Source organism: Pavona decussata, unplaced genomic scaffold, assembly GCF_977016875.1.
Source record: "Pavona decussata unplaced genomic scaffold, jaPavDecu1.1 SCAFFOLD_64, whole genome shotgun sequence".
In the NCBI taxonomy this organism is placed as follows: Eukaryota; Metazoa; Cnidaria; class Anthozoa; order Scleractinia; family Agariciidae; genus Pavona; species Pavona decussata.
In genome coordinates this window covers 3,412,379-3,423,177 of record NW_028145484.1, presented here as the reverse complement: position 1 = coordinate 3,423,177, position 10,799 = coordinate 3,412,379, and the positions used below count along the sequence as shown (strand labels likewise).

Genomic DNA, 10,799 nt, shown 5'->3' with positions numbered 1-10,799 from the left:
CTCGCAGAATACATCAGTGAAAGGGAGGGGGAGCTAAGGAAGCGAAAAAAAATGAGGGAGTTCGGGACCCTCCCCTCCCCTTCCTCGATTACTTAACTCGGCGCCTCACGGCCCGAGTACAAAGAACGCGAAGAATTTGATAACGCGACCGAAAACTTTACTCGTGCCACCCGAGTATAAAAAACGAGACCGAGGACAATAACTCGTGGCCCGAAATCTTATCTCTGGGCCAATCGCGACCCAAAAAATAAAAAAAGAATTTGATAATGCTACCGAAACCTTAACTCGTGCCGCCTTACGGCCCGAGTAATAATACATCATTCTCATTTGTTCACCAGGCTTAAAATATTACATCACATCTCCTTTCATTGCGCATATATACCACTCATTGACATTCCAATCCTAGCAGTATGCAGGATGTTTGTCCCTCGAACCTAGTTTCATGGCCTTAACTCCCACGAGTCTCCTGTAGCTCAGTGGTAGAGCATCCGAACTAGTAATCGGAAGGTCTTAGGTTCGACTCCTTCTCCGAGTTTGCCTGTGTCATTACTGAATAATACATCATTCTCAAAATACAACTTATTCTTTTCAAAACAACGAGAAAGGAAGTTCATTTATTTTAAATCATCAAAAACCCGTGTTGGGAATTTGACTGGCGCTTCTTCGGGCATCAGACGTGGCTTTGTTGCCATAAACCTGACCACTTCGCTGAAGGGGGCTAGCACGTCGGTGGGGAGTGGAAACGGATGTTTGGTTTTACCAACAGAGTTGATAAGGTAATTTGGCCGCCGTAAAGAGATTCGAGTGATGACATTTCGAGCGTTAGCCATTCTTGAGAGCGAATCCTGTCCATCCAAGGCTGCAGGCCTGGAGTGCAAGTGGTAAGGAAAGCAGGAAATGCGTTGGTAATAGGAGTAAGTTGGCGAGGAGGGTTGGGGGGAAGGGGGAGGGGGAACAGAACCTCCTGCTTCCGATATCTTCCTCTCCTTACCCCGGCTCTTTTCCGCGTTTCTCCCGTCCCCCGTAAATTATGAGGCTTTCAAACCTATGCTAGACAAATAACTTTGCCATTCTAGGTTTTTCCTCATTGTTTTCTATGAATTCCTTACTGACTGCTCCCCAAGCAGTTGGCTGGCTCAACAACAACAAGAAAATTGCGTTGTGAAAACAACCACTCCGCACTTTCTAGCGCGCTGACATTAAAACAGCTTTCTCTTAAATCATCCCTCCACCAAGTGGCAACAATTTTAACTCTTTCAGATTCGAAGTCCTAGCCGGAGCGAACCTCGAGAAAACCAAGATGGCGGCGGATCCAAAATGGCGGCTGTAAGTTCAGAATTAAAGACGTAATTCCCACTACCCTTCGATCTTTAATTTTGTTAAGTTACGTAAGTAGGGGGTGGTGGGGGGATATGTAGGAACTGGGCTGAAAAAAAGCCCTGTGGTTGCTCTCTATCGGAAGTAACGTTTCTCACGGAAAAGTTTTATGGATTAGCCTCTAATTAGGGCAACTGTCTTGTACAAGTAATGTACAAGTAATGTACAACCTCAGATCTTTGGCCTAAAACGAAACAAGACAACAACAACAAAAACAACAATATCAACAACAGTAGCGCACTTCCTAAGCCAAGATTTCGTAAATTTCGTGAACTGAAACCCACACCTTCAAGAAATCTCAACCGACCAGGCTAGGAATGAGTTTGATTAATTTGATTAACGTGAACAGGAAGAATAAGACGTCTCGTTTTAGCCACAAATATGACACATGCACTTTTAAAATCAACGTTTAGACGATATTGAACTACAAAAACATGGCCATTCGAAATACATTTCACGCCTCCTCAATCATCCTTCATATAGAATAACACTTCATGTAATATATTAAACACGGGTATGAGTGTTTCATTCGATTTCCAAACACCAAGAACTGGGTTGAAAAACTGAGGCGGAGCCGAGTTTTTCAGTTTAAACCAACTTGTTTTGCTTCGAGTGTTTGATATAGTTTCTCAAACCATTAGAAATTCTTTGAGAAATTCAAAGAAAGCTTTGACCAAATGTTATGATAATTAATGTCACCTTTCCAAACCTGCACGGTAATGATTTCCTATGTTTTCTCTTCATGGGTTATTAATGAGTTTGAGGAGCTAATATTTCCTAATACTAAGAAACCAAGCAGGCAACTTCTCTAACGCAATCATTTAGATTCCTGTAGAGCTTACTCGCTGGCGGAGAGGTACCTCCAATACTTCGGATCTTCTAGTCAGTATTGAAGTCACGATATTACACTCTTAACTATTCATTTCAATCACGCAACATAACTACTTTTATAAGCTATTTGGCAGGAAGTTGTCCAATCAAACTATATCTCGATTACATCAAGTTGAGCAACTATCAGTATGACTGTGTAAATTGAACACAACAGAACCAATAAGGAATATGAGAAACGATAAAAGCATAGTTTTGCTAGTAATTTAGGAAGTATTAGTGCGCTCAATCAATTAGCAGAGAGAATAGTTGATTAGCTAGAAGGAGAGGCTGATTTGTGACCTGTGAAAACTTATTACCGAAAGGTAAATACTAGTAATAATTAAAGATTAGGGAATGCGTTCGATGATCTCAATCCCAGGCTCCCTCTCCTTTGCCAAATTGGTGATGATATCATCCGCCCCTGCAAAATCTGCGGGGGGTGCCAGATACGCGTTCCAAGATCCATTCATTGTCCCACACAATCTCGACTCCGAACGCAATTATAGCATGAGTTAGCGCTGATCTAGCAGCGTTGTTAGTTGAAAGAGAGAAGAAATGTAGAGGAAAGGCGACCAAAAGAACAGCTGTAAGCTGGGTAAAGTTATTACAACTTTCAAAACGAAAGACCCCGATTGTTTCAATAATTACAGTCCTATTTTTGTTGTACGGTATTCGTGGTGTTGCCTTGGCCTGGATCACTAGTTACCTTTCCGAGCGACAGCAGTTCGTCCAGTTCGGCTGTGAATACTCTGTTTATCAATTTCTCAGGTGTGGGTCCCCCAAGGGTCAATCCTTGGGCTGTTGCTTTTCATAATATATATATATCGACGATCTTTCTCGTGCATCTAATGTCTCTAGTATCGTTTAATGCCTTCTATTTGCAGATGACACTAGTGTTTTTTGTTCCCATAACGACATCAATCAGCTTGTAAGTGTTCTGAATTGCGAAATTAAGAAAATCATGAACTGGGTTTGTGGGAGTGTACATTGATCGATATTAAAGTTGGAAACACCGTATTAACTTCGTTGCAAAGAAAACGTCAGACTCAATTCGTTTAATATTTAAACCCCGTTTGTATCGTTCTTCCAAAGTTCTGTTGTCCTTGGACTACTTATTAGTATATCCCGTTCTAAACTATTGTAACATCGTTTGGTCCTCGACTTCTTCTTTAATCAAAATAGTTTATATTTACTCAAAAAAACGAGTTGTACTTGTTATCTGGCACTCTGACTTTTAAGCACACCCTCGGCTCCTTTTCGATGAACTCAGAATTCTAGATATCTTTAACATTAACTATCTCTTTCATGTCACCCTACCGTGTCTCCCTATATACCATAAATCAACTTCTTTCTGACAGCCTTCAACATCTTTTCCAAACTAATCAGCAAATCCATGGTAACAACTCTAAACATGCTTCTAATTATAGGTCTCACACCTGTAGAACCAACATAAAACAGTTTACAATTCTCCACCAGGGCCCCAAGACTTGAAATTCCCTACCATATGACCTTATTAGTTCGCCTAATATTGTCACTTTCAAGAGATCTCTCAAACAATACCTCATCGTTGAATATTAAACTCGTCCACTAAATCCATGCTTTAACTTAAAACATGTAATAAATGATGAGGAATTAATCCTAAATTCATAAGCTTCTTTAGGCTTTCTCGCCAAATGTTCTTAAGATCTATGTACTTCTTCTGTATCAGACCTCGCTGTAACTTGTCTTTGGCAATCAAATAAGTAAATAAAAATAAATAAATAAATAAATATTTTTAGATCTTTAATTATAGCAAAGTTTAGGTCAAACAGTTCAAGGAAGTGAAGTTGAGAGTCGCTAAAGTACGATTGAATGACATATAAATAGCGAACAAAAACAAAAAACAAAAAAAAAACAAGAGATGGAGACCAATTAATGTGGAGTGTAAACTTTAATGGCTTTTTAATGATATATTTTACTTATTTTTCGCATTAACGATCAATTCCCACACATCCTTATTAATATTCAGTTGCCATCGGCTAGTCCTGTAGCTAGCCTGCCTTCCCAAGCCTGTGGCTCAATACGTTTTCTCTTTAATTTCACTGCATTATAAAGTTACAAAGGAAATCGACGCTTGACTGTAAATACTCAAACGTTATCTCGATCCCTGGCGTGATGCAACAATGCAAAGGTGTTGGCCATTTTGAAGTGGTTGGCACAAGCCCGATTCGGTCCAAAAAAGTCGACCAACATAACTTAACCTATACAGACCTCACGTAAGTTGAAAAACATCTCAACACGTGTACAATTAATAAGGTTCAAGGTTCGTATTTTGTAGTCTGTTCCGGTTGTCAATGAATTCTCTTGGCAGTTTTACTAAAGGTCGGCTCAAGTATATATACTGCATATAAAACGATAATTCAGAATTAAACACACCGCTTATCGAACCAAAACCGTATACTTATACGAATTCTCTCATGAGACATATTTTGTTTTGAGAAGTTTTTAACTCTTGATTGCCAGTGTTGGTCATGTTTTGTTGCTCCCTGATATTGTACCTGTTACAATTGTCCGGAAACAATGATAATATTATATAGCTATGCTCTTTTGTCAAAGCCGAACTTGGTGAGAAACGGTAAAGTGGCTTTTTTTCCTACATTAATCTACCTTATTACAATCGTGTTTTCAGAAAAATTTCGTGTTGTGAAGAACAACCGAAGAAAACATGGCAAAGTTTCAATTCACTTTGAATTACAATATTCTCATGCCGCCGTAACTGATACGGATTGGAAAAATAGACCTGGTCGCTATAGAAACCAGCAAACACGTGGTCTTTTCAGCACGCAAGGCCGGTGCCCATGCTGAAATTCCTTAAACCTAACCCCAACATCAAAGATGGTCTGATGTTAGAGCTAGAGGTTTTTAAGGTTTACAGCTTTGCAGCTGTTTGGCTTGTTATTCTTCTGCCTAAAATTATTACTTTTACGGACATAACTTTGCCAGGAGAATTCTAACGTGGAAAGAAGGAAAGATCAATTTGTAATTTTGGTCTGTTCTGGAAAATTCGTCATGGGTTTGAATGTTCTTTTTATGGCTGTTGTGCTGCTGTCTCTGACAAGCCCAAAATGTTTGGCTCAAACAAGTAAGTTGCGGAGAATTTTGTTACAGTTTCTATGTTCACATATTTTTCACACGATGCAATAATGGTATTGGTAATTATCGTAGTATGCAGAGTACACCCCTGTTTTCTCGAACACGAAAACAGCAAAAACAGCTGAAAATGTCCGATGTATTCAAGCGGGAGTTTGAAACAGCCAGTAGTAATTAATTGCCAATATATTATAATTGAAGGAGCAAGACGACGTTCGAACATTGGTCACCTTCAAACGGGAAAACTAAAGTTGTGAAAATTGCGCTGGCTATTATGTTTGGCGACATGTTGTCGAAATGTTTTTTTTTGTTAAGTTGCCAACGGACGAACAATTTTTTTTTTGCCAACAAGGGCTTGTAAACGTTTTTTGCCTTGTTTAGGAGTATTTTGAGGGAGCGGGTACCTAATGTACTCATGTGGGAGAGTAGCTTCAAGTTCCAAGATGTTTATGGAGATATACTTATGTCACGATGATATCATTCTTCGAAAACACGATCGCCAACCTTGGACAGTATAAATTCAATGGTGGATCATTAAGTTGTTAAGCTGATATGACTTTTTTTCTTTTAATTCAGATATAATTACAACATTTAAGTTGTTGTGTGCTTATTAACTCAAAAAATGTGTTAGAAAACCGCAGTCTCCTCGTTCTTGACATCCCACCTTTGAGATATCACTTTGTCTTTCTCCGCATGTTCTCCTTCTCGTTCCAATACCAAGGTCAACATGTAAATTCTCCCCAGTGACTAACATGCATTTTCCTTTGATATGTTCCTGGGAATTTTGAGGCTGAAACACCTCCAGACAATTAATATCCCTGTTTGATATTGTAAGCAAGAATGACATGGTAATCAGTTTTTCACAGTCGCGGGAGTAATTTTTTAGTTTACGATATTAATGCCTTACGGAGATGCCTATCAGTACACGATAACTATCTTACAGGTTGGTCTCATCTCATGAACCAAGTGCTTTGATTTTAAGAACGTAGTGGTCCAAATATGTTCCGCGTCTATTGCTTTGACAAGCGTGGCATTTCTTTTACTTTTCTCGGCGTCTGGATGAGACAGCAAATATAAGGGTATTGATTCTGTGGTCCGCGTCGCCATCTACCAAAACTCAATTCACTGATCAAGACGTGATCTTCGAAATCGATTCTGCCAGGAAATGACGAACTTTTAACCGTCACCGCTTCACTTCCTATCGCGGTTAAATATGAAAAGTTGTTGTTGTTGTTTTTCCCATTCGAACTGAACTATCATTAATTACTCTTAACGACATTGCACTCTTAAGCTCTAAACCTAGAACCAAGAATAAAATATCAAGATTTTCATCTGTTGATCGACGAGTAGAGAGATGAGCTTGGTCACGGATTCTTTTTTAGGTAACTCTGCAAACAATGAAATTTAAAAACTGGCTGGCAAAAATTGGAATATAATCTTAAAAACCTGACAGAACAATCTTGGATTTGGTGAAGAAAAAAGATAGCAAAACTAACGAAAAACATCACGCCGCAAGGAATAAAACCAAAAAAGAAGAATGCATGGTTGGTACAATTCGAACGAAGTTGCTACGTATTCATATTGAACTTTAACTCTGATGATGTCGCCTTGGAAACTTGAAAGGGGATCACACAACAACCGTACTCTGAACTATAAACAATCTATTAAAAAAATGATTAAAAAAACCTTCATTTATTAAATTATTAATCACAATTAGCGTGCATGCTATTCCAAGGAGCCTTGAAAGTTCACTTATAGGAGCAATATAAGCAAATTAATCCATGGCTGAATAAAACACGGTCGCATTTTGTTACCTATTGAAGCACAGTATAAAACCGTGTGGTTTGTGGCCAAAGACGTTGGAAAAAATGGAACAAAGAGGTTTTCGGGTTCCTCGATCGGCATCACTTAATTAAGTACTGGGGTCTCTAGTTTTAGCTCGTGTACATTATGAAAGAATGATCTTTAATAATCAGAATGAATCTTCCAGATCTTAATTCGCTCACTATATGGCTTTGATGTCTACGTTAAAATTCATTTTGTTGTCTTTTCACTGAACTGTTTCACGGCTCACAGTTAGAAAATTCAGACACCAAATGCCAAAAATAATGGTTTTTTTAATATTGCTACAATTGCAGACGTTTAGGTGAAGATCAAAACACGAATAAGCTTATTAAAATAAAGCACTTTAGTCGGCTGAATCTAAATTAATGATTTCCGTCCGCTAATTTCACAACAACAAATATCTGCTTCACATGCCTGTAAACATATCTCATGATTTAAAAATAGTAACTGTAATTTCTTTGTTCATAATTAAATACACGCGTAGGCATGATACACAGTTTATATTGTGCAATTAAAAACACCGTTATGAAACCACTTAGACCAATCGGATCACTTGTTTAATTTTTCGTTCGAGCCGCTTGTACTTTCAATCTGCTTTACCGTTTTCTGGAAATTTCTTTACCCTCACTTCTTCCCAACTAGCGATTAGACATGTTCTTTCACAGCCTTGTATTTTTTAATCTTTGATCTGTTGTCTAGTTGTTTTAATTAATATTCGGCTCTATAAGTCTCCAACATCAAAAAAGCTGCTGCTGATATAAAATTGGCGCGAAAACAAGACGCGCTCTTCAACTAATTTATTTCCCTAAGTTGTTCCGCATAATTCGTACTTCACATAATTATGCTATTCCGCAGGTCATGCAACATGCCATTCCGCTAACTCATTCCGCCTTTTACCCTCACCAGTTTTAACCTTCAGAGAAATTTCAAGGTTAGATTTCAATCAAGCGTGACAGTATTAGAGTATAACAGGAAGAAATTAATCAAACAAAACTAGTTAAAGGCTTTCTCAGCAGCAAAGAGAAAAATAAATAACACTGTGTACTCATTCTCGGCAATAAATAGGTTTTCATAATTTCGGTAAATAGGTTATCATCATTTGCATAATTGTCAATTATAAGACCCCATATTCAATTTTCATCGACAAAAAATTAAATTTCGCTGATAACTCTTCCATCAAATTCTCCTGGGAAGTAAAAAACAAATTTAAAATTCGAACAGAGAAATTTAACTTTCTTGAACTGGTGTTAAACTTGTTAAACCTGACTTCTCTTCTTCTCTTGCCAGAATACAAACCTTTGGTTAACCTCACGAGATAAGCCCACAGTATTTCTATCAAGTGGGACAAACCAGTTAAGACAGATGTCTTGGTCTTCGGGTAGCTCCCTACACTCGTGTATCCATGACCACAGCTAACAACTTTATCAAGTTTTTACAAGTGATTAATATTGCTACTATTATTTAACATTATTTTGCAAGATGTCACTCAGAGCACGGTCGCATCCCTAAGTGCATCAGTAGCACCATCGTTATCAGCTTCTAACTCAGAGTCAGTGTCAGCATCTACCTCTGCAACAGGAACAGTATCTGTATCAACGTCTGAATCAGTAGCAGCATCATTATCAGCTTCTACCTCAGAGTCAGTGTCAGCATCTACCTCTGCACCAGGAACAGTATCTGTATCAACGTCTGAATCAGTAGCACCATCATTATCAGCTTCTACCTCGGTGTCAGTATCAGCATCTACCTCTGCACCAGGAACAGTATCTGTATCAACGTCTGAATCAGTAGGACCATCATTATCAGCTTCTACCTCAGAGTTAGTGTCAGCATCTACCTCTGCACCAGGAACAGTTTCTGTATCCACGTCTGAATCAGTACCACCATCATTATCAGCTTCTACCTCAGAGTCAGTGTCAGCATCTACCTCTGCACCAGGAACGGTTTCTGTATCCACGTCTAAATCAGTAGCACCATCATTATCAGCTTCTACCTCGGTGTCAGTATCAGCATCTACCTCTGCACCAGGAACAGTATCTGTATCAACGTCTGAATCAGTAGCACTATCATTATCAGCTTCTACCTCAGAGTCAGTGTCAGCATCTACCTCTGCAACAGGAACAGTATCTGTATCCACGTCTAAATCAGTAGCACCATCATTATCAGCTTCAACTTCAGAGTCAGTGTCAGCATCTACCTCTGCACCAGGAACAGTATCTGTATCAACGTCTGAATCAGTAGCACTATCATTATCAGCTTCTACCTCAGAGTCAGTGTCAGCATCTACCTCTGCACCAGGAACAGTTTCTGTATCCACGTCTGAATCAGTACCACCATCATTATCAGCTTCTACCTCAGAGTCAGTGTCAGCATCTACCTCTGCACCAGGAACAGTTTCTGTATCCACGTCTGAATCAGTATCACTATCATTCTCTGCTTCTACTTCAGAGTCAGTGTCAGCATCTCCCTCTGCACCAGGAACAGTATCTGTATCAACGTCTGAATCAGTAGCACCATCATTATCAGCTTCTACCTCGGTGTCAGTATCAGCATCTACCTCTGCACCAGGAACAGTATCTGTATCCACGTCTGAATCAGCAGCACCATCATTATCAGCTTCTACCTCAAAGTCAGTGTCAGCATCTACCTCTTCACCACGAACAGTTTCTGTATCCACGTCTGAATCAGTAGCACCATCATTATCAGCTTCTACCTCAGAGTCAGTGTCAGCATCTACCTCTGCACCAGGAACAGTATCTGTATCAACGCCTGAATCAGTAGCACTATCATTATCAGCTTCTACCTCAGAGTCCGTGTCAGCATCTACCTCTGCACCAGGAACAGTATCTGTATCCACGTCTGAATCAGTAGCACCATCATTATCAGCTTCTACCTCAGAGTCAGTGTCATCATCTACCTCTGCACCAGGAACAGTGTCTGTATCAACGTCTGAATCAGTAGCACCATCATTATCAGCTTCTACCTCAGAGTCAGTGTCAGCATCTACCTCTGCACCAGGAACAGTGTCTGTATCAACGTCTCAATCAGTAGCACCATCATTATCAGCTTCTACCTCGGTGTCAGTATCAGCATCTACCTCTGCACCAGGAACAGTATCTGTATCAACGTCTGAATCAGTTGGACCATCATTATCAGCTTCTACCTCAGAGTCAGTGTCAGCATCTACCTCTGCACCAGGAACAGTATCTGTATTCACGTCTGAATCAGTAGCACCATCATTATCAGCTTCTAGCTCAGCGTCAGTGTCAGCATCTACCTCTGCACCAGGAAGAGTTTCTGTATCCACGTCTAAATCAGCAGCACTATTATTATCAGCTTCTACCTCAAAGTCAATGTCAGCATCTACCTCTGCACCAGGAACAGTATCTGTATCCACGTCTGAATCAATAGCACCATCATTATCAGCTTCTACCTCAGAGTCAGTGTCAGCATCTACCTCTGCAACAGGAACAGTATCTGTATCAACGTCTGAATCAGTAGCACCATCATTATCAGCTTCTACCTCGGTGTCAGTATCAGCATCTACCTCTACACCAGGAACAGTATCTGTATCAACG

At 39.6% G+C, this 10,799-nt stretch overlaps 1 protein-coding gene across 1 annotated transcript; it reads left to right on the top strand.

The window, feature by feature from the left end:
- Positions 1 to 5,087: 5,087 nt before the first annotated feature.
- On the top strand, positions 5,088 to 9,146 carry LOC146478501 (uncharacterized; the record flags this gene model as incomplete). Its single annotated transcript, XM_085111703.1, has 2 exons — positions 5,088 to 5,368; positions 8,701 to 9,146. Coding segments are annotated over exons 1-2 (519 nt in total), but the record flags the coding sequence as incomplete, so codon positions are not given.
- Between the last annotated feature and the right edge of the window lie 1,653 nt (positions 9,147 to 10,799).